The sequence below is a fragment of the Triturus cristatus genome, chromosome 7, assembly GCF_964204655.1.
Source record: "Triturus cristatus chromosome 7, aTriCri1.1, whole genome shotgun sequence".
NCBI classification, from domain to species: domain Eukaryota; kingdom Metazoa; phylum Chordata; class Amphibia; order Caudata; family Salamandridae; genus Triturus; species Triturus cristatus.
In genome coordinates this window covers 1,141,118,366-1,141,143,240 of record NC_140590.1, presented here as the reverse complement: position 1 = coordinate 1,141,143,240, position 24,875 = coordinate 1,141,118,366, and the positions used below count along the sequence as shown (strand labels likewise).

At 47.1% G+C, this 24,875-nt stretch overlaps 1 protein-coding gene across 2 annotated transcripts in view; it reads right to left on the bottom strand.

Moving 5' to 3' along the window:
- Positions 1–24,875, bottom strand: part of NSD1 (nuclear receptor binding SET domain protein 1) — a 1,235,760-nt gene that overhangs the window by 512,530 nt on the left and 698,355 nt on the right. For both annotated transcript variants that reach the window (XM_085618316.1, XM_085618317.1), the window contains exon 9: positions 15,205–15,271. In XM_085618316.1, the coding sequence (XP_085474442.1) occupies positions 15,205–15,271 (67 nt within the window). The remainder of the gene's footprint in view (positions 1–15,204; positions 15,272–24,875) is intronic.

The following is a 24,875-nucleotide window of genomic DNA, read 5'->3' as shown; positions in this document are numbered from 1 at the left end:
AAGGAGTTTTGGAGTTTGTAATGACCAACTCCCAGTCCATGTACCCAATATGGCTTCACTGCACTTACAATGTATAAGAATGGACTTGGATACCGTAGGGGGCATATTGCTCATGCAGCTATGCTCTCATCTGTGGTATAGTGCACCCTGCCTTAGGGCAGTGAGGCCAGCTAAATGACTGACTTACCTATGCCACAGGCAGAGTTTATGGGCATGGCATACAGAGATGGGATTCATTTAAATAATATACAATACATGCCTCTACTTTTGACAACTTAAACAAATTTCAGCAGTTGAAACTCGCACTTAAATACCATATTAAGCACAGCAAAAGCAACACAATGTAGAAACCAATTGTGTTGACACTATAAATAAATGCATATTTTCAGTATATCAAGAAAGCATGCATGTCTAACAATTCTGGTCTTCCAAGAGAAAAATCCCAACTCATGGGCAATGTTTGAGGATTGATCATATTCAATCCCAAATTGGGACTTTTGTAACGTTTGCAAGGTTGCATCATCACTGTAGAAAAGAGTTCATGCTTATATCTGTCTTCACTTTCTGTTATACTTCAGCACTTTTCGCCAATTCGGTACAGTTTTTTTAGGCACACCACCAGCACTACACAGGTGATGGTCGTTTAAGTTTGCTTGTGACTGTGTTATAACCATTTCTGGAGAGAATGAGAAGATGTTTTGTGTTTTTAGAACAGTTTCTCAACAATTCAATAGCATGTATTAGCTTCATGGATGGAGAAAAAGCAAGAATCACGCAAATCTCTTTCTAGTTTCCCCTGAAGAAGGGATCCTGTATCCCCGCAATGCATTTGGCTTGTTGAAGAATTTGGTATTTCTTCAGCATAATGTAATCTCAGGCATTTTTATATGCCATATAAATTGCAGGAGTGATCTATGTATTATCTAGGAACAATAATACTGTATTCCAATCAATGAAGTGATAAATTCATTTGTAGTGCAAGCTGCTTCCAAGCAACTGGAGTAGATTTCTGTACTGGTACACAGGGAAGGGTGTCATGTTAACTCTTCAGTTTTGTCTGCACCAAAACATACAGTCTGCAACGGCACTCTGTATGAGTTCGGTGAGGGGTCTCTGAGGGTGGCACAATACAGGCTACAGCCCTCAGAGAACCTCTCTGGTCACAAAGACCTTGGTACCAGTGGTAACTTTTATAAGGGACGTACAAGTTACTACTTGTGTAACGATATATCTGTAAGAGACATTAGTTAGTGATAGATTCCTTACCTTAGAATATCCCCAGGCGTCAGACTGGATCTGGAAACTTTTGCTAGCAGTACCCCTGCGCATCGGTAGGTGGCATCATGCGGCTCCGCGTCCGTCACTGGCGTCGTAAGCGCCGAGATGACGTCACGGAGACTACTTAGGCGTCACCTATGCGCGCTGACGTCAGTTCTGTACACTACTTTCTGCACCAGGAACGCAGAGCCATGCAAGAAACTGACCACTGGTTCTATGAAACTAGGGCCCTGAAAGGGGGATGACCTTAATCCTAGAATCAGTTCGCAGAATGGGGAGGATGGGTGGGGCGGTAAGGAATCCATCACCAACTAATGTCTTTTACAGATATATTGTTACACAAGTAGTAACTTTACACGTTAGCGATAGATTCCTTACCTTACAATAGATACCCCAGCAATACCAACCCCGGTGGAGGACCTGTGAACAAGATTACACCAGAAAGTCATGGAGGACAGAACGGCCAAAGATGCAGTCTCTCCGGACCGGACTGTCAAGGCAGTAATGCTTGGTAAACGTATGCAGCGAGGCCCACGTAGCTGCCTGACAAATGTCCTGCAAGGGAACGCCGCATCCCAAGGCAGTAGTGGTTGCCGTCGCCCTGGTAGAATGGGCACAGCCCACAGGAGGCTCCTTCTTAGCCAACGAGTAACATGCTTTGATGCACAGAACGACCCACCGAGAGATGGTCCGTTTATGCACGGCCCGACCTCTTTTGGCGCCCACGTAGCCAACAAAGAGCTGGTGATCCACCCAGAACTGCTGTGTGCGCTTCAGATAGAACGAGAGCGCACGTTTTGGGTCCATATGGTGGAGCCTCTCCTCCTCTTTTGAAGGATGCGGAGGCGGAAAGAAGGTGGGCAAAGAGATGGTCTGCCCGATGTGGAAGGGCGTGACAACCATTGGCAAAAAAGAAGGACTGGTCCTTAAAACTACCTTGTCCGGATGAACAGAAAAGAAAGGAGGTTTGGAAGAAAGAGCCTGGAGCTCGCTCACTAACTCTTCAGGCAGAGGTGACAGCTACCAGGAAAGCAGTCTTAAGAGTGAGAAGACGCAAAGGACACATATGAAGGGGCTCGAAGGGAGCGCACATCAGATATTTCAAAACAAGGTTTAAGTTCCACTGAGGCACTATGAATGGCACGGGAGGAAACGTGTGCGTAATGCCTTTTAGGAAACGGTTAACAACCGGGGACTTAAAGAGAGAAGGCTGATCTGGAAGCCTCAGAAAGGCGGAGATGGACGAAAGATAACCTTTGATAGTGCCCAGAGCAGAGCCATGCTGGACCAAAGAAAGAAGGAACAGAAGGACTTCGGAAAGACGGGCCTCAACTGTGCACCATGCCAAAAACTTGTTCCACCGGCAGGCATACACCGTCTTAGTGGAGGGACGCATGGCAGCCAGAATGACATCACAGACTTCGGGAGGAAGATCAAAAGTTATCAACTGTCGCCGCTCAATCTCCACGCATGTAGGTGGAGGCTGGACAGGTTCGGGTGGAGGACCGTCCCCTGCTGCTGCGACAGACGCTTGAATCAAGTGACAGAGCGCACCATTGCTTCGGAGATGGGGGCCTGCCTGTTGCTTTGGTTCCCCCACACCCGCCGTACGAAGGTTACTAGTAGGTTCTATGACTTAGGGTTGATTATGGCCAAGAGGGAGCTAACCATGCATTGGAAGTCAAGGGTGGGACCTAGCTTTCTGAGGTGGAGGACGGCGTTTGCGAAATGGGCAGGAGCGGAGGGCACACTTAGTTTGCAATTAGCGCATAGGAGGAACGACGACAAGGCATTAGCGACGGCCCGTGCATGGGAGTCATTGGTGGTTGAACTTCAGAGGCTGGTGTCTGACGGTGGAGGGGAAGGGAGCATACCTGACCGACAGGAGGAAGCGATAAGCGGGGAGTAGGAGGGGGGGTCACGATGGTGGGAGGACGCATCCGAAGCGGCTGAAGCTGGGGGAAAACCCAAGCTGCCAGAGATGGGTTTGAATACCCCTGCACGAGTCATAGTAATAGGGGGGGCCGCATCTTGGGGAGTATAGGCAGACCGGGGCGCACTGACATGGGTTGCGGGAGGGAGTGGGAGGGGGGAGCCCAAGCGGGAAGGGTAACCTTTCCCATGTATACACAGTTGAAATGTCGTATGTAACGCTCTTCGGTGGGGTGCTGGGGCTCTTGTGGGAATTGTATTGGGATGTTGGTACGAAAATAATAAAAATATGTTTAAACAAAAAAAAAAAAAAGGATTACTTGGGCCCGGTCGCGCCGAATCTTCTTCAGCACTCTGGGCAGAAGTGGTATAGGTGGAAAGGCGTACAATAGACCGCAACTCCACTCGCGCCGAAAAGCGTTGCCTAGCGAGTGCCGTCTTGGAAACTTCAACGCACAGAACTGCTGACATTGCGCGTTCTCTTCGGTGGCCAATAGATCTAACCAAGGCTCTCCCCACTGCTGAAAGAGACCTTGCGCCATGTCCAAGTGCAGACGTCATTCGTGATCCAACAAGCACTGGCAGCTGAGTTTGACCACCCTGGCGTTCAGTGAACCTGCCACATGTTGAACCATCAAGGCGATGCCTTGATTTTCCAGCCATGTCCAGAGTCGCAGAGCCTCCTGACATAGGGTCCAGGACACCACCCCACCCGGTTTGTTGCAATACCACATGCCTGTGGTATTGTCCGTGAACACCTACACCACGCTTCCCAGGACAGAGGGAAGGAATGCCTTTAGTGCAAGTCGGATCACCCGAAGCTTCAACAGATTGATATGGAGCCGGGACTCCGCCGGAGACCAGAGGCCTCTGATGTCCACCTCCCCCAAGTGGCCTCCCCATCCCAGGAGGGACACATCAGTCACCACTGTGTGCTCCGGTTGGGGAAGGGAGAGGGATCTGCCATTGACCCAATCGCGATTCGTGAGCCACCACTGCAATTGCCGTACAGTGCCCTCCGAGATCTGGACATGATCGGACAGGTCGCCCTGATGCTGGGCCCACTGGAACTTCAGGTCCCACTGCAGAGCCCGCATATGCCATAGGGCATGTGTCACCAGCAGGATGCAGGAGGCCATCAAACGCAGAAGCCGGAGGGTCATCCTGACTGAAACCCGAGACAGAGGCTGAAAGATCGGAACCATAGCTTGAAAATCCCGGACTCGCTGCTCGGGAGGATAAACCCGAAACAGCGTCGAATCCAGAACCACTCCGATGAATGGGAGCTTCTGAGAGGGACTCAGGTGCGACTTCGCCACGTTGATGGAGAACCCCAGCAAATGCAGGAGGTCGGCCGTAGTCTGAAGGTGGTCGACGACTGCCTGGGGCGAGCCCGCCTTTAACAACCAGTTGTCGAGGTAAGGGAAGACTGACACCCCTGACCTGCGCAGATGAGCTGCAACCACCTCCATCACTTTCGTGAACACCCGAGGGGATCTGGTCAGGTGGAAGGGGAGCACGGCAAACTGAAAATGCTCCTGGTCTACCGTGAACCGCAGGTAACGCCGGTGGGCCAGGGATATAAAAATATGCATCCTGCAAGTCCAACGCTACCATCCAGTCTCCAGGGTCGAGGGCAGCCAGGACCTGAGCCAGAGTCAGTATTTTGAACTTCTCCTTCCGGAGGAAGCTATTGACGTCCCGGAGGTCCAAGATGGGGCGCAGGCCCCCTTGGTCCTTCTTGGGGACCAGAACGTAGTGGAAATAATAACCACTCCCTACTTCCGGCCCAGGAACGCACTCGATGGCCCCCTTGGCCAAGAGGGCCGTGACTTCCTGCTGGAGAAGTATCAAGTGATCCCGAGGTGGCATGGCTGGAGGGGAGGACTGAAAGGGCAGGGAGTAACCCCTGCGGATGATCTGCAACACCCACTTGTCCGATGTGATATCGCGCCGGAGGTGGTGGTGGATCCTGCCACCCACCGGCGTGGAGTGCACCACAAACCTCTGATTAGGAAGGTTTGGAGGCAGAAGCAGTGGGGGCGGGGGTGGACTGACCCCCATGCTGATTCCCAGACCCACCCCTGCGGAAGCCGCGTCCGCGGCCACGCTGAGACTGGTTCTGCACAGGCTTGCTGAAGGAACGTGCCTGGGCGCCTCTGCCGTGGCCACGAAAGGAACGAAAACCATGAGTGGCCGGGGCCTTTGCAGAAGTACCCAAGGACTTGGCCGTGGCTTGCGAGTCCTTAAAACGCTCCAGTGCACTGTCAGCCTTATCGCCAAACAGGCGAGTGCCATCAAAGGGCATGTCCATGAGCGAGCTCTGGACATCGGGCGAGAACCCAGTGGATCGCAACCTGGCGTGGCGACGCAAAGCCAGTCGTAGAAATCGCCCTACCCAGTGAGTCCGCGGTGTTCAAACTACACCGAATGGCGAACTTAGCCTCATCTTTACCCTCAGCAACAGCTTGGGACAGTACAGCGTGGATCGCTTCAGGACTCTGAGGCAAGACCTGCGCAACACACTGTGTGGGAATAGCGGCCTAATAAGCAAGCGGTGTTCACGGACCGCAGCCCCAAGCTGGCCGAAGAGAACAACCGCTTACCGAACTGCTCCAGCTTCTTAGAGTCCTTATCCGGCGGGGCCGTAGGAAAAGCACTCTGTGACATCGAGGCTTGGATGACCAGGCTCTCAGGCGTAGAATGAGTCGTCAGAAAAGCGGGGTCACCCTGCGCCGGGCGGTGACGCCTGGCGACATTCTTATCCACAGGGGCCCCTGTGGCCGGCCTCGACCAAGTGCCCAACAAGGCGTCATTGAAGGGAAGCAGGGGCTCCAACGAAGTGGACACTGTCTGGAGCACCTCAGTGAGGAGATTAGTTTTGAGGGCCACTGTAGGAAGATCGAGGTTGAGGACCTCAGCTGCCCTACAGAGCACAATCGTGTAGGAGGCGCCCTCCTCCATGGTAGGCGGGGGAGAGGCAAACCCCGGGTCAGAAGAGACATCAAGGTCGCCGGCGTCCTCCAAGTCGTCCACCCAGTCCTGCTTGGAGTCACACTGATGGGCAAGAGGATCCTCGGACCCCTACCAGTCATCCTCCACCTCTGGCGCAGGGGGAAAATACCGCGGCGGCAGAGCTGGAGAAAGAACATGGCGTCAGAAACGGCGCCGTGAACGGAGCCGAGCCAGCACCGCCCCCAAATGCGGATTCCAGGTAGGAACGAAATTGTCCTAGAACCGGGGCAAGGGCGGGACAAACGGCACCGGAGGCGGAGCCGAGGGTTGCGCCTGGGCCGGAGCCGGCAGCGCTGGACCTTGTGGCACCGGGGCCGGAGCCAACGGCGCAGGATCCTGTGGCGCCTAAGCTGAATCCGCCGGCGGCCCCACAGGATCCGTACACGGGACCGCGGGGCCCGAAGAAGCGCCGGTGGGAGCCCGAGGCCTAAACAGGCAGTCCATGGTAGCAAGAAAATCTTGCAACTGTTCGGGAGTCGCCGATGTACCCGGGTAGGCTGCGGGACTCCCAGGCTCCAAAGAAGCTGCCGGAGCAGAACCCCTGTCCCCCTCGTCCGCATCCGAGGACCATCGGGAGGACGTCGGAGAGCGAACTCGCTTCTTCGACTTCTTTTTAGGTCATGGCTTACCTGAACCCGAGGGCTAAGACTTGGAGCCCGAGGAGCGACGACTGCAGCCCCGCGAGCGTTCCCGGGAACGGTCCCTGGCAGGACCGGGAGTCGTCGTCGGACTCCAGGCAGTAGTAGCAAACATCGTGGGGATCCGCCACCGACATATTGCAACAGCAGGCCCCACAAGACTTATATCCAGGCATCCCTACGTGCACCACGGAGAAAAAGGGAGACAAAAAGTCTCAAAAGTGTAGTCAAAAAGTGACTAAGGTACGTGCTCTAACCAGATCTGCGCTTGCGGCGCAGAAAAAGAACAAATTGACATCAGTGCGCATGGGTGGCGCCTAAGTAGTCTCCGTGACGTCATCTTGGCGCTTACGACGCCAGCGACGGATGCGGATCCGCACAACGCCACCTACTGACGCGCAGGGGTACTGCTAGCAAAACTTTCCAGATCCAGTCTGACGCCTGGGGATATTCTAAGGTATGGAATCTATCACTAACGTGTCTCTTTCAGATCACAGTCTATAATGGCAGTGTATAGGTTAGGTGAGGGGTCTCTGAGGGTGGACACACTACATGCTGCAGCCCTTAAGTACCCTCTCTGGTCTTAAAGTTCTCAGTACAAGGGATACTTTTTACAAGGGACTTATAGGTGTACAAGAGGTGTGCCAGTTGTGGAAACAAAGGAACAGTTTTGAGAGAAAACACAGGAACTGGGAACCTAATTAGCAGGGACCCAGTGCACATTTAATCAAAGTGCATCAGAAATCTTCCAAAATATGTGTGTGTGGGGGGGAGGGTGGGGGTTTTACTGCAACAGAAACCAACTTTCCAACAACAGCCTCCTGTGCAACACTACTGCGATGTACGTAGCCATCATTTCCAACAGTTTCATTAAAGTGCTTACTCCAGGAGGAACATCCTGTCTGAAAATGAACCAGGAGCTGTTGGAATGCCTTCACTTACTCCTCGTTGGGGTATGTTTTCTGCATAATAACATTAGGATGAAGCATAGGAAGGACTGGTTTTGCCGGGATTGGAATTGCAAGTTTGACACCAATAAGTGTACCCTAGACATTGGAGTAGGGGCACCACAATTTGAGTGTGCGCTAGGCACTGCTGCCTGCTGCTGTTCTTTATAAGTCAGTTGTCTAAGTACTGAAGGATGCAGATAGCGTTTGTGCGGAGCTTTGCAGCCACCACCTCTTTTGATAACACCACTGGCATCATAGTGACTTTATACAGCAGAACTTCTGACTGGCACACTGGTCTGCTTATCACAAATTGAAGGTACCAGCGGTGAGCTGGGTGGATTGGGATATAAAAATGGATGTCTTTTAGTTCCTGCTGCTTTACAAAATTCCCTTATCAGAGCAGCGGAATGATGTCCTGGAGAGTGGTCATGTGGAAGTGCTCCAACAACATGATGTGCTTAGGATCTAGGATCAGCTGAACGATTGAAAATAAGTTACTTACCGGTAACTGTAGTTCTCCAGTATTGGAATCTTTCTTAGATTCACATGCTTGAATCATTCCCAGTTGACGAGATGGAAGTCAAACAGTATACTAAAATAGCTATGCAATGTTAAACAGACCAGAAAGGCCCTAGGCCTCATCATTTTGTAGCACATGTTTTTCTAAAAAGAGACCAAATATGGATTTCAACCAATCAGTTTGCCCTGCCCTCTAGAACACCCCAGTGAGAAGTTCCATTCCCTCAGATTTTCATAGCACGAGTGTAAGAGATATGCACCAAAAAAACAAGAGAGAAAGGTGAGCTGTCACAGGAGAGAGGGGCGGGCTGCATGTGAATCTAGGCAAGATTCCAATATCGGAGAAAGACAGTTATAATTAAGTAACATTTTATTACTCCAACATGTGAACTTTCATAGATTCACATGTTTGAATAAGATTATAAAGCAGTTATGAAGCACATTTCAAAATAGAAATGCAAAAGATATAGCTGCAGATAGATTTAGCTATTCAGACATATATATATATTCACTTAAAGAACCATAGGTTTCACATACGTTATAGTTAGGAATTAGCATTTAAAAAACCTTGCAAATTCACTTAAAAAACCATAGGTTTCACACAGGTTATAGTTAGGTGGACATTTCACTCGTGAAAAACCAATGAAATTCCCCCGTTATAGTTAGTTCAGATAACTATAACTCGCACGCCCGCAATTCACTGCTCATGACGTCACACATTACATCACTCATGACATGATCAGTGGCATCACTCATGACATCACTGATGACATCATCCTTGTGACAGAGTGGCGGTCGCGCGAGTTATAGTTATCTGAACTAACTATAACGGGGGAATTTTATTGTTTTTTTAGGAGTGAAATGTCCACCTAACTATAACCTGTGTGAAACCTATGGTTTTTTAAGTGAATTTGCAAGGTTTTTTAAATGCTAATTCCTAACTATAACATATGTGAAACCTATGGTTTTTTAAGTGAATTTGTACGGTTTTTTAAATGCTGTTATGTATTTATTAATTTTTTTTTTTTCTCAAGATTTTTCGCCGTGCGCGCACCCCGCAATTTTCTTCAAAAATAATAAAATGTTTTTTTCACCCTTGGGATTCCTTCTGTGACCCCCTGACAAACGCTAGGGGGTCAGGAACTCTCTTCCCTGCCCCCTTTTCACGTTTTCCACCTTTTTTCCACCTTTCCTTTTCAGTGCGACAGACAAAATGGCGGCCGACACTTCCTGATTTGGACCGATTCTAATGTTTACTGACATCAATCAACCAATCAGAATTTCGCTTGCGCACGGTGCGCGCGTATAGATATTTATATGCTTTTAAATGCTATTTTCTCAGGAAATACTGAACAGATTGACACCAGACCTGCAAAAGGCACTTCCCTGACCTGAGGACTACTTCTCTGCCAAATTTCAAGTAATTCTGTTCAGCCGTTCGGGCTGTACCTTCGACTAAAGGTCCTATGGAAAAATGCATGGGGAAAACGCGTTTTGGGACCCCCCCTTTTTTATTGCCCCCCCCCCCCCCCTTGACGAATCACCCCGAGACTTTCAGGGTAGGAGTTGAGCGGAGCGCCCCATTCGTTTTGAAAATTTCGCGAGGATTCGTCAACCGGCGCCAAAGTTATTCAAAATAGAATTTTCAGATTTCCTATGGAAACACGGTCCTAACTATAACATATAATCTACTGGCAGCCGCCAGTAGATTATATATCTATATATATATATATATATATATATATATCTATATATATATCTATATATATATATATATATATATATATATATATATATATATATATATATATCTATATCTATATCTATATCTATCTATCTATATCTATCTATCTATATCTATATATATATATATATACACACACACATTATCTACTGGCGGTCGCCAGTAGATAGTTATAGTTAGGATCGTGTTTCCATAGGAAATCCGCAACATTCTATTTTGAATAACTTTTGCGCCGATTGACGAATCCTCGCAAAATTTTCAAAATAGGTGGGGCGCTCCACTCCACTCCTACCCTGAATGTCTCGGGGGGATTCGTCAAGCGGGGGCTGAGAAAAAGGGGGGGGTCCCAAAACGCGTTTTCCCCATGCATTTTTCCATAGGACCTTTAGTCCAAGCTACAGCCCGAACGGCTGAACAGAATTACTTGAAATTTGGCAAAGAGGTAGTCCTCAGGTCAGGCATGTGCCTTTTGCATATATGGTGTCAATCTGTTCAGTAGTTCCTGAGAAAATTGCAGTTAAAAGTACATAAATATCTATATGCGCGCACCGTGCGCGCACCAAATGTCCGCGAGCGTAATTCTGATAGGTGGTTAGATGTCAGTCAACATTCCAATCGGTCGAAATCAGGAAGTGTCGGACGCCATTTTGTGTGTGACAGTGAAAAAGAAAGGTGGAGAACGTGAAAAGGGGGCAGGGTAGAGAGTTCCTGACCCCCTAGCCTTTGTCAGGGGGTCCCTGAAGGACCCCGAAGGGTGAAAAAAATATTTTCTTTTATTTCAAAAAATCGCACCGTGAAAAACCCTTAAAACAATATACCATTTTAAACTGTTTATAAGTTTATAGAATATATTAACTATGCTGTTCGACTTTATCCAAATTCAAAATAAAAGAGCTGAGCCATTCCATATTAAAGGATACAGTCAATCCATAACTGTATACATAGGTAGTTTATTGTAAAATATATAAAAAATATAATAATACATACATAAATTAGCATTTAAAAAACCTTACAAATTCACTAAAAAAAACATAGGTTTCACACACGTTGTAGTTAGGAATTAGCATTTAAAAAACCTTGCAAATTCACTGAAAAAAACCATAGGTTTCACACATGTTAGTTAGCTGGATATTTCACTCGTACAAAACCATTGAAATTCCCCCGTTATAGTTAGTTCAGCTAACTATAACTCGCGCGACCGCAATCTACTGCTGATGACGTCACATATTACATCACTCATGACATGGTCAGTGACATCACTCATGACCTCACTGATGACATCTCAAATGACATCACTGATGACATCATCCAGTGAATTTGTGTCTTTCTGAAAAATAAATATTTTTTATATATGTGTATCTAAAGGTTAATGGAAGAATAAATGGGTAAATAAGTGTCTAAATGGATGGTTTTATTTTGTAAAATTAATTGTATAACTGACTTATTAACAGTATCTTAGTGAATACAGTGATGTAATATGTGACGTCATCAGCAGTGGATTGCGGTCGCGCGAGTTATAGTTAGCTGAACTAACTATAACGGGGGAATTTCAATGGTTTTGTACGAGAGAAATGTCCAGCTAACTATAACATGTGTGAAACCTATGGTTTTTTCGGTGAATTTGCAAGGTTTTTTAAATGCTAATTCCTAACCATAACGTGTGTGAAACCTATGGTTTTATTAGTGAATATATATATATACATACACACACACACACACACACACACACACACACACACACACACACATACACACACACATTTGTATAAACAAGAATAAGAGATCAAGAGCAAATCTGCAGAATCAGTATAGGATGGTGAGAAGAAAGAGGCAAGCTCAGTTATTGAAAAAGATATTGGAGCACAGTTGGACCCACTGCTGTATGACTGCGAACCGCAGATTTCTCTCAGATATCTGGTAAATGTGTGTGTATTCTTCCAGTTACCTGCCCGACAGATGTCCTCAAGCAACACACCAGCAAACAGTGTTTTTGAAGCAGATACAGCTCTTGTAGAGTGGGCATGCACGGACGTCTGCAACGGCTTGCCTGCGGCTTGATGACAGTAGTGAATCACGCTGGATATTCACCTGGCAATGCTTTGCTGAGAAAGGAGATAACCTTTTTGTGGTGCGCTGTAAGCCACGAATAGTTGGTTAGACTTGCGCAAACCTTTGGTTTTATCTGAATAGAATTTTAAGAACCTGGGGTATTCCTAACCGAGGGGAGACACACACGGTATCATTGTATGCCAATGATGTTCTCTTCTATGTTCAGGATTTAAGGGAAGGGGTGCAAAGTATAATTCGAGAATTGCACTACTTCAAGAGAGTCTCTGGGTCACTGTTCAAAAACATGTCTATTTTGGTTACGGCGGGATTGCCCACCATCGCCTATTGTGGTAGATGATTACCAGATTAAATGTGAAGACGACGTGTTATGGTATTTGGCTACTAATATATATCACTGCGCTCCCAAAATTCTTGAGGGCAAAGTAATGATAGCCATCACCACACTGTCCAAAATTGCAATTGGAAATCCCTTCACCTCCACTGTACAGAGCCAGGTCGAGTTATCTAAAAGTGTGATGCTCCTAAGGAAACTATTACTTTGCAAACCTACCTGTTACTCTTCCCTACAGAATGTTCCTTATGCTGGGCGACTTGGTTTAGAATGCTGGCAGGCGAAGAGTTGCCCTTACTAAAATGCAATTACCCACAGATAACGGCAGACTTGGGCACATAGTTCTGAGCACGATTATCTTGCAGCCCAGCTTCAGTGGTCGGCTGGCTGGTTGGGCACAATCTGAGCGAGGTATCAGCCACATTTGGAAGAGATACGCTACATAAAGTACGGGAACTTTACCTTCCTAAAGCATCGCTACATACCTCCCCATCCACTTTACTCCAAGTGGCACAAACCAGATATAGGAATGGCCTGTGGATATCACTGGGGTGGCGCTTTTGCACCGGACATCCCTCTGCAGACTCTGGCGGCCTCCGAGAAGTGGCGGGCCGCGAAGGTGAGAACTGTAGGACTTATTGGGCCTGACCGCATTGGGGAGCCTATTTCAAGAGGGCATGATCCTGTCTGATTTCCTGTCTGAACAAACCGACCTCCTGGCGGGGCAATTTTTAACACAGATGCTCGGTCCTCTAGCTAGAAAGTCTATGGGGTTTTACAGTCACCAAACCCCCACTCACTTAAACACTCTTCATCTGCCAGTGTTAAGAAGCTCATATCATGGATCACACAAGCCATTCTATGTAGAACCATCTCCTCCCTTGCTGCCTTGAGTGCGCAATGGGGACAAGATTTAAGGTGCCCCATGACCCCCGAAGAATGGCAAAGAACACTTATTTATCCACACAAGATCTCTCACAATGCCCACTTCCAATATAGACAGAAGGCCTATTTCACATAGTTACTCCACAGAATATACTCTTTGCATCTCCAACTTGTCTTTGCTGACCAGCTCCTCAAGCTATCATCATGCATATGTTCTGGCACTGTCCGCTGGCAAGTACCTTCTAGAATGACATTTGAACTACGCTACTGCACATAATGGGTCGACATGAGCTGAACAACATAGGCAGTTGTTTCTGGGGCCAATAGAGATGAAAATGGGCAGGTGGCCACCACCGGCTTCATCGATTTAGTGCTGCTGCTGGCTAGACTCGGATAGCGATAAAGTGAAAGGAAGCGTCGCTCCCAGGGGTCCCGTACTGGCAAACCCCACTCATCAAGGGTGGAGTCTGTGGCGGGAGGAGGTCCCTGGGCTATGTTCACGTCCCATAGCAGCAGCATGGGATGAACTCATGCACGTACTCCAGACTAATTCCATAGTTGATCCTCGACCATAGTGGAACAGTGAGACCCCATATGGAGGAATATAGCAAGTCAAGTTACAAAATACAGGCATTATGTTAGCGTACTTACTATGCATGCAGCAGGCTTGCCAAAGCCACCATCCAATGTTCAAAACCTAATTCTGCAATGCCTTATATCAGTGATGAAGGCTCATAGTTTAAAATGTTGGTCTTTTTATTTCCTGCAATTGCTCTAGAAATGATTGCACTCTCTTGAGTCTATCCTCCACATTAAGAAGCTAAAATATTATACGTTGTGTACTTTATGCTATCTACTGCTACAAAACTTAAAGATGGTTTAAAAAAAATAATAATGTATTAACTAGGTATACTTCACATAACCAGGCAAGCAGCAATTATGCCAGTCCTATATTGAATTCACTTCTGGACAAATCCTACAGTACTGCTATATCAAAATAGTCTTAGTTGCCATGGAATTAACGTCTGACACTGCCCTGGCTAGTTGAAGTACATAAAACATTCTGCTTATCCTAGGCCTGAATTATATTTGGCCAGCGCCACTAAAATTGACCTTTTGCTCATTCACACAATGCAGTCAAGATATTGGGGTGTTACAGGATGCATGACTTTAAACGAGTTTAAAAGAAAAAGATTTGGGACCACTTTATCCAATGTTTGTCCTTGGCTTTATGTGTGTGCGAAAAGGTCAAGGATTAATATGTCCCTTTGAAGAGTTTCACATACTTCCATGGAAAATTTACATTTTCTGTTATTGTGGACATCTACAAGATAATGGCTAAGACTGAAATTTTGGAGCAGCAAAATTATTAATGAATGTAATAATACAATAATGGATGCCAATTGAAGAGGAGTAATGTTTGAGCCTGGCTATGTTTACAGTAGAAATAGTAAAGGCATTAAAGGGAACAATGGGCCAGATATACTGGATGTTTATATCATTCCTGGAAGACAAAGAACAAACAGCTTGCTACTCATTTAAAGGGGATGTACACAAGATAAATGAGAGATGGGCTAAACAAATTATTCAATGTATTGTTAACACGTGTGTCAAGTTTCATACTCAGTCAAAAGCAATTTAAGGATTTGATAAACAAAAAAAGATGAGAGCTTTCTTGTGGTTTTCTCATTGCAGCCTCTGGATTGGATCTGGAAACTGCAATGGAAAGGTTTAGGAACTGACAGAACAGAAGGGACCAGCTGGAAAATCAGCACACCACATTTTCAGGAAGGCAGAGACTTCTAAGCACATGTGGCAAAGTAAATATGTAGTATAACATACCTGCTCTGGGCCCAGAAGACTTGGGAGTAATAGGAGACTGCTGCATGTCTGTCTCCGAAACACTATTCTGCAGAACAAAGAAATAATGAAAATCAGAAACTATTACTCAAATGAGTCATAATTGGTTATAGGGTAATCTTCAGCTATACCAAGAAAAGGCAGATTTACGAAATAGTGTGACACGTATTATGCAAGGAATTTATAATATTTGTATATGGCATCTCTGACATTGATATGGGTTTGCCCAAGATTATTTACATTGATAATGTTTGGGTAGAGTTAAATTCTACAGCAAGGGAATGTTCCATAAACCTAATGAATATTTCATGTTGCCAGGAATAACTACAGAAACTGTTTGCACTCCATATAAGACAACTCAAAACCAGTATAAGTGGTCATTTTTCCTATAAATTTTTCTACAGCCAGTTGGGCGTCCTCCATTAAAGACAAATCAATCTTTGCAGCTAAAAGTATCTAGTTTTGCATAGTTTGCCCTTAACAAAAGGAGAGTGGTTGTACTGGTTATGAATCAAGGGATGCTAGCATAGTGTGGGGATCTTTTGTTTCAGGTACTTCGCTTTTCTTTAACTAGCAGACTATGTCAACATAGTCCTTCTTCAGAACAGATTCCATAGGAGTGACTATCCCAAAGGATGGTTCAACATGAGATTTTACAGATTTCTGAAAAAAGGAATATGCTACTTACCAGTATGCAGCTGAGCCCGGGTGTTTGCAGTTTGTTTTTCCTCTTGGAAAGTCTTTGGAAGTCAGGAGGTCGGAGACTCCTCCCTTGGTTCGTATTGCGCATGGGCTTCGGCTCCATCCTCAGATTGCTTTTCGCCAACAGGGAAAGATGGAGCGTAGTAATAACAGTGAAGAAACCCATGTGTGTTGTATCTAAATAAGATAGACTGGAACAGATACAAGTAGCCAGGGAGGCGGGTGGGCATGTGTAGATCTGCAGCTCTACATGCCATGAACAGATGCATACTGGTAAGTAGCATATTCCGTTAGAGGCATATGAGCTGCAGATTACACACTTTTGCATAGACTATATAGCAGTTCCCAACCTTAGCGGCGACCACCGGTATCTGTTGCAGTGGTTTGAAATAGTGTTTTTAGTACAGCCTGGCCCACACTAGTTTGTTGCTTGGTTTGCACATCTACACAGTAATGTTTAGTGAAAGTGTGCGGTGTTGACTATGTAGCTGCTTTGCAGATATCATCTAATGGGATGTTCCCTAGAAAAGCCATAGAAGCCCCCATCTTTCTTGTAGAGTGGGCTTTAGGGGGAACAGATAGCGTGCGTTTTGCTTTGTGGTAGCAAATCTGTATGCATTTTACAATCCACCTAGCTATCCCCGATTTAGAGATGGGATTGCCTTTATGAGGTGGAGAGAAAGAGGCAAACAGTTGCTTTGTCTTTCTGAAAGGTTGTGTTCTCTGGATATAGTAAAGCAAGGCCCTTTTAACATCCAGTGTGTGTAGAGCCCTTTCTGCAACAGTTTGAGGTTGCGAGAAGAACACCGGTAATTCTACCGATTGGTTTAGATGAAAGGGTGAGATGACTTAGGGTAGGAATTTTGGGTTGGTACGGAGGTCAACCTTGTTCGGGTGCATTTGGAGAAAAGGTTCTTGTATAGTAAGTGCTTGTATCTCACTGACCCTCCTAAGGGAGGTGATGGCTACAAGGAAAGCTGTTTTCCATGTGAGGAATTGCAGTTTGCTTTTAAGCAAAGGTTCGAAAGGCGGTCCCATTAGCTTTGTGAGAACTATATTTAAGTTCCACACAGGTGAGGGTGGCACTCTGGGGGGAATTATTCGTTTTAGGCCTTCCAAGAAGGCTTTAATGACAGATACTCTGAAAAGTGATAGGTGCTGTCTGTTTTGTAGGTAAGCGGCAATTGCTGCAAAGTGTAGCCGAATGGATGTATATGCTAGGTTACATCTTTGTAGATGGAGTAAGTAGCATATGATATGCTGTATGGATGCGTCTAGAGGGTTGATTGTGTTGTTATGGCAATAAACAACAAATCTTTTCCACTTGGCAGCGTAGCAGGCTCTAGTGGCAGGGCGTCTAGCTTCTCTGATGACGTTCATACAGTCAGGGGGAAGGTGAAGGTATCCGAATTCTAGGATCTCAGGAGCCAGATCGCAAGGTTGAGCTGAGCTGGGTCCGGGTGTCTGATCTCTCCATGGTTCTGGGTTAGGAGGCCTGGTGAGAGGTGGAACTTTTGGTGTTGCACTACCGACAGTTCCAGCAGCGTGGTGTACCACGGTTGTCTGGCCCATGTTGGAGCTACTAGAATCAGTGTGAGGGAGTGCTGTTGTAGCTTTCGCACCACTAATGGAATTAGTGGGAGAGGTGGAAAGGCGTACGCAAATTTGCCTGACCAGTTCATCCATATCGCATTGCCTTTGGACAATGGGTGCGGGTACCTGGCGGCGAAGCTTAGGCATTTTTTGTTTTCGTGGGTGACTAATAGGTCTATCTGTGGATGCCCCCATATTTGAAAGAACGGGTGAAGAACTTGCGGGTGAAGTTCCCACTCGTGGATCTGCTGCATCTGTCTGCTGAGCAGATCTGCCATGGTGTTTTGGACTCCTGGGACATGCTGGGCTAGGAGAAAGATTTTGTGTGGAATTGCCCATCTCCATATGCCTCTGTGCTAGTTGAGAGAGCTGTGGAGAGTGTGTGCTGCCTTGTTTTTGAATGTAGTACATGGCAGTCATGTTGTCTGTGCGAATAAGGACTGCCTTGCCTAAAATATGTGTGTGAAAATATTTTAGGGCTAGAAAGATTGCCAGTAACTCCAGATGGTTGATGTGGAGTAACTTTTGTTGCGGCGTCTAGGTGCCCTGCACTGTGAGGTGTAGTAGATGAGCTCCCCAGCCGGAGAGCGATGCGTCTGTTGTCAGGATTATTTGTGGAACCGGGTCCAGGAACGGTCGACCTCTGGAAAGATTTGTGGTGTTCCACCGCTGCAGAGAGCGATGGGTGCGACCGTCTACCAACACCAGATCTGTCAGTTGCCCCTGGGCCTGGTTCCATTGGCGCGCTAAGCACTCTTGGAGTGGACGCATCTTGAGTCTTGCATGAGGCACTATGAAAATGCAAGAGGCCATCATCCCTATCAGTTGCATAAACACTCTTGCTGGGAGGGAGTGTTGAAATCTGAATTTCTGACGCAAAGCCTGAATGCTTGCAATCCTGGCCGGATTGGGGTAGGCTATGGCTTTTGAGGTGTCTATGGTGGCACCGAGGTATTGCTTTATGTGGGATGGTGTTAGCTGGGACTTTTGGTGGTTCACCGTGAAGCCTAGTTGGTGAAGTAGTTGGATTGTAGTGGCGGTGTAGTGTACACATTGGTTGTAGGACGCGGCTTTTATCAGCCAGTCGTCCAAATACGGGAAGACGTGAATGTGCTGTCTTCTGAGGTGTGCCGCCACTACCGCTAGGCACTTGGTGAATACCCTTGGTGCTGTTGTGACCCCGAATGGGAGCACCTTGAACTGGTAGTGTTGCCCGTCCACTACAAATCTGAGGTACTTTCTGTGAGCATGGTGTACCGGAATGTAAAAGTATGCGTCTTTCAAGTCCAGTGATCTGGGAGAGGAGCGGAAGTACCTGCTGAAGTGTTACCATGTGAAAATGGTCCGAATGTATGTATGTATTTAGAGGCCGGAGATCTAAGATAGGTCGTAGAGTCTCGTCTCATTTTGGTATCAGAAAATATAGGCAGTAGACCCCTACATTTAGCTGATCGGGGGGGGACCTGTTCTATCACCTGTTTTTGTAGGAGGGAGAGTACCTCCTGTTTTAGTAACGTGGAATGTTCTTGTGACATTGGGCGTTGCCTGGGTGGAATGTTGGGGGGGGTAGATGTGAGTTCTAGGCAGTACCCTGAACGAATAATTTGGATCACCCATCTGTCTGATGTGATGGACTCCCAGACGTGAAGGAAATTTTGTAGTCTGCCCCCGACCGGCGTGGGATGGTCTGGAGGGAGCAGGGGAAAGTCATTGGGTAGGCGGTGTGGCAGAGCGGGCGGTATTTGTTTTGCCTCTGCCTTTATTGTTATTGCCTCTATAGCCGCCTCTTTGATAACCCTTGTGAAGGTGGACTAAGAAGGGGATTTGTAGGACGTGGACGTGCTATCTGAGGAGTAGCCTCTGCCCATGCCCCAAAAGGAAGAGCGGCGAAAGGAGCGCCTCGGAGGGTGTGACTGTAAGGCTCCCATAGATTTTGCCGTATCTGTGTCTTTCTTCATCTTCTCGAGGGCCTCATCTACCTTTGGACCGAATAAATGTTCTTGATCAAATGGATGGTTTAATATGGAGGCTTGTACCTCAGGTTTAAAGCCTGAAACTCTCAGCCAAGCGTAGCGACGGAGGAGGACACTAGTGTTAATGGCCCTGGAGGCTGTGTCTGCTGCGTCTAAGGCACAGCGTATAGAGGTGTTAGTTATGGTCTTACCCTCTTGAATTAATTCATTGGCCCGATTTTTGTATTTTTCTGGGAGATGGTGCATGATGGTTTCTAGCTCATCATAATGCGCTCTGTCGTATCTGGCCAATAGCGCTTGAGTGTTGGCGATACGCCATATATTGGCTGCCTGTGACGCAGTGCGTTTTCCTGACGCGTCCAGGAGCTTTGATTCCTTGTCAGGTGGTGGTGCTTCGCCTGACGCCTGGGAATTTGATCTCTTCCTTGCAGTGGATACCACTAGGGAATCCAGTGGCGCTGGCCCCTTGATGTAGGCAGGATCTGTGGGGGCAGCTTTATACTTCTCTATGCGTGGGTTGAGGACCCTAGCCCTGACTGGGTCTTTAAAAACCTCTGGCGCATGTTTTATTACCCCTTTGAGCATAGGTAGTATAGAAGTAGACCTATATGCAGTGTCAAAGGTGTCTAGGAGGAAATCTTCCTCTACTGGGTCAGTGTGTAGCTCTACCCCGTGGTAATGTGCCGCCCTCTGAAGTAGGTGGTGAAAATCTAATGAGTCTTCTGGTGGAGATGGCCTGGATGGATAAAGGTAATCTTGTGGGACATCTGGAATGTCTGGATTATTATAATCCTCCCATGGGTCTGGGGATCCTGTAGGGGTGGGGTCTTGTGGCACATCTGCTGGGTCGTAGTATGGGTCCCCCTGATCATCATGGTCTGGAGACGGGGTCGGAGAGCGATGAGGCAGGAGTGGAGAAGGCGGAGGGGGCGGAGGTGGAGAGGGTGGAGGAGGTGGGGAAGGCACTCTGAAAGGGGAGGTAGCACAGTCTTTCCTCTTTGGAGGTGGAGGTGGAGCTGGTTTGTCCAAAAGTCTCTTTTTAGAAGACAGTGCCAAATGTCCAGTTTTTGGATCCTTGGTAAGCGTCTTTTGCAAAGGATCCGGTGTAAATAGTTCTTGCGACACTGGCTGTTCGGTCGGCGCCGAGGTTTTCGGGGCAGATGGGTTTTTAGGTTTGTCTGTGCCGTGCTTTTTTGGAACCTCTAATTTTTTGGTCGGTGCCGAGGCAGGCTTCGGCGCGGGAGAGTCGGTGCCGAGGGTCTTATGATGTTTGGTCGGCACCGAGAGGCTGGGTTTCGACACCGAGGGCTTTGGTGTGGAGCTCGGTGTCGAGGTAGAGGCCGATATTTTCTTCGGTGCCGAAGTGTGTTTATCGGCACCGCTGGCAGGCTGGCTCGAGCCCGAGCCGCCGGAAGGCTTATTAGGCTTCTTCACCCGGCCCGAAGGTGGGGTGTTCGAAGCAGTGTCTTTGGTCTTGCCTAGGCCCGGAGGCGAAGGCGTGACCGAAGCATTTTTGGGTGTCGGCGCGGGTGTGGGAGGGGGTATTTTACTCATGACCCTCTGCGCCGGGGTGCTGTCCTCCACATCCGAGTCGTCGGCTTCGGAAGCACTGACTAGGTCCTCTTCGGTGTGCTGCTGTCCCGGAGCTTCGACGTCGTCCCCGAAAATGTCGACTGGAACGGAAGTCGAGGAGTGCGCCATTTCTCGTCTGGCTCTTCGATCTCGAATAGTCTTTTTGGATCTAAAAGACTTGCAGGCGGGACAGTCTCGACCCTCGTGTTCAGGGGAGAGGCAGAGGTTGCATACCTCATGAAGATCGGTGTGGGGGAATTTGGACCCACATCGAGGGCACTTCTTGAATGGAGTTCTTTCCATCAGCCGGGACCGGAGCCTGGATAGGCCCGAAGGCCGCCGTCGATGACTGGAATCGAAGGTGTGTCGAAGAAGAAGGTGATTGAGGAGATCAGGATCTGAACAATACCGCGGAGAGCGAGGATTCCGCTTCGATCGTCGAACTGGAATGTTCGGAACCGGAGCGCGAAATATTACATCCGAGCCCGATGGCGGAAAAAAACAATTTGAGCATGGAGCTGAAGCCCATGCGCAATACGAACCAATGGAGGAGTTACCGACCTTTTGACTTCCAAAGACTTTCCAAGAGGAAAAACAAACTGCAAACATCCGGGCCCAACACCAGATGGCAATCTATGCAAAAGTGTGTAGATCTGCAGCTCATATGCCTCGAACCTAGGGATGCAGTTCTTCAATCAAAGTACCTGGTACAAAAACCGCGGATTGACGTTAATCTATTAGTCCTGCAGGTATAAGCTAAAGGAACCACTATTGCCATTACTGCCTTTGCTTGAGTGAGTCCTCTAAAAGCCCAATTTGCCTTTTGACAGTAAAGGTCAATATATCTCACCATCAATCTGAACACTATTTACTTGGATATTATCCTTCTAAAAGTCACTGGGAGGGTTGGCGGATACCATAATTTTTCTAGTTCAAGAGTGATCCTGACTGGACCATCACAGTCTTAAAAAAAAGTTCTAAATTAAAACAATGCTGACAAATTCCTTTCCGGTTAAGATAATAGTCAATGTGAAGAAAGTGCAAATGAAAATAATCCACAGCAGTCTAAATATCGAATATCAGGTCTGGTCTGGAGCACCAGAACGTTCTCACCATTTGCAAAAGTGCAAAATAAAAATCACAGAAGGGGATCAGAGTAAGTAAGCAGATAAATAACAAATAGGATGGAGGAAAACCAGGAGGGGTAATGGCCCGTATCAAAATCCAGGCACAGTTAAAGCATTCGGAGATCACCAGCGGTTCTGTAGAAACCTTGCAGCAAAGTATAATATCACATTTGCCCCTTGACAGACAATATTGAAGGCAGCAGAAGACTTTTGCAAATGTCAAACAAACACTCTGCAAAGAATGTGCTGAAAGCTCCAGACTATGGTGGTCAGTTCTCCGGAATGCAGAATGATGCTTCCGAGAAGCTAGTCAGAATGGACCACACTCAGCACATTGAGAATAGTAGAAAGCACACTGAGTGGCAGTCATCAGCCACAGACCCCCGTCTTGGGGAAAGAAAAGGACTGAAACCAAGGGGTGTTTTTGCCATAGTGTGGACTTTAAGGTGCTTCAGACCTTATTTGGTCAAATATACCAAAGGTTACTGTCCATAAAGGCCACAAACTTCTCAAGCACAGGATAGAAATGAAGGCAAAAGCCTTACTCCTCGCAGGTGGCCCATGTCCTAAAATATTTGCAACTTCAGAGCTGAGAATAAGGCAGAGATTTATTATGGAAATGCAGATGGCTTTTCTAGAATGATTTCCTAATGAAATGGCCAAGAGTCTACAGGCAAAGAGCAACTTTAGCAGTCCAACATAAGCGGAGGTGACCATGGGAGAGAAGTCCTCTGCATGGCTTGGAAAAGCAGTCTTACCGCCAAGCCCTTTTTTAATGGAGATCTGTGTTTTTTACCACTCCAGTCACTCAAAAATGATTTAAAATTACGGGAGGTGCTTCACCGATTTGTTTATTTTCGGTCATCTGAGCTGTCGTCACATTCCAGTTAATATTCCAAGGGCACAGGTCTTTTTACCTGTACCACCCCGCCAACTGAGTTTCCATGGTTAAGTGGTAGTTAATTTCCAATTTTGCATTTATCATGTGTGGAACTTGTATGGGGGGGGGGGGTGCGTGTGTGTGTGTTACTGATATTGGTCAATGGTGGGTCCATCTGAACACCAGGTTGTGCTGCACAAAGTGGATTCTCTATCTCAGCAAGCTGGTTTTAGTGTGTGTTTGAAAAAAGGTAACATTTTTGTGATAAGTATTGCCAAATACTACATCACCATTACATATTTCTAATTGAATAAACCAAATCTAGATATCTATACCTTTTTCAAACCCTCAATAGAGGCTATGTGTGATTAATTAATAATAGTATTAATATAATATCAACATAAAATATAACCATATGATCATATTAGCGAAACCTGGTGTCCAGATGCACATGCCAGCCTGCAGGCAAGTACACCCTCCCAGTTCCCAAAACCTGTCCAGGCTAATGAGATCAATTAATTCCTTTATTGGAGTAAGCTTCGCTCCTGTTCAAGTGAAACCTACTCATCCAGTTGTTCAAGTGTTGCTGCTGGTCTCCATTCAATAACAGATGCAAAGCTTCTTCTGACCTGGAATCCACAAAATACACTTCACCAGTCCAAATTGGTTTAATCTGTGATTTCAGGTTGCAGAATCTGAAAACATCCAACACAACTGGAAGAAGAACTCCTCCTGCAAAGGCGAAGACTAACATTTGAAAAAGGCAGCCCACTGAATGGTTTTGGTGTCTACGCTCCGCAAATGCCCCCTCGTACACTGTCTGGCCAATGAATAGTACTTGCACACAAGTACAGGATCCAGCATGAAGCTGTGCATTAGATGACCAGAGGGGAGAGAGCGAGAGAGCGCGAGAGAGAGCGAGAGAGAGCGCGAGAGAGAGCGAGAGAGAGCGAGAGAGAGCGAGAGAGAGCGCGAGAGAGCGCGAGAGAGCGCGAGAGAGCGCGAGAGAGCGCGAGAGAGCGCGAGAGAGAGAGAGCGCGAGAGAGAGAGAGCGCGAGAGAGAGAGAGCGCGAGAGAGAGAGAGCGCGAGAGAGAGAGCGCGAGAGAGAGAGCGCGAGAGAGAGAGCGCGAGAGAGAGAGCGCGAGAGAGAGAGCGCGAGAGAGAGAGCGCGAGAGAGAGCGAGAGAGAGAGACAGTTAACCTGCTTAATAAATAAGTGGAATGCACCTGCTAGGAGTCCTCATAATCCCAGGCAATAAAAAACCTGCACAAGGCCAGCTAAATAGAGAATTAATGCGGAAAATATCTCAAACGGAGGTGACTAAGAAGCCACAGGGTCCTAAGAGTGAAGGAGGACTGGAGAAGAATGATTCAATAACTGCAAGATTTAGAATGTGGAGTTGCAAAATCATCGGTCTTCAACAAGGGTGAGACGGGGCTACCCCTAACAAATAACTTAATTGTGGAGAATCTGCTCTGCCTCATGCTATCTTCCAGAAGAACCACGATGAAGTCCAAATTCACACCTCCTTGAGTCAGTTCAGGGATATGTCCTCAAACTTCTTAATCATTTGAGCCTTCTTTGTAGCCGGTATAGAGCATTGGATATCAATATTTTGAAATGGAGATGAGTGTTGAACTTTAATTCAAGGTCCAGGTCGAAACTGCTAAAGCCTCTGGGTTCAATGGGTGACCCTACTAAGAAAATTCTGAACAAGAGGCAAGATAAAGGCCCCTAAATTTAGGAACAATTGGGACTCCATATATTGTTGCTGACCGACTGCTAAATCTACCACCAGAGTAAAC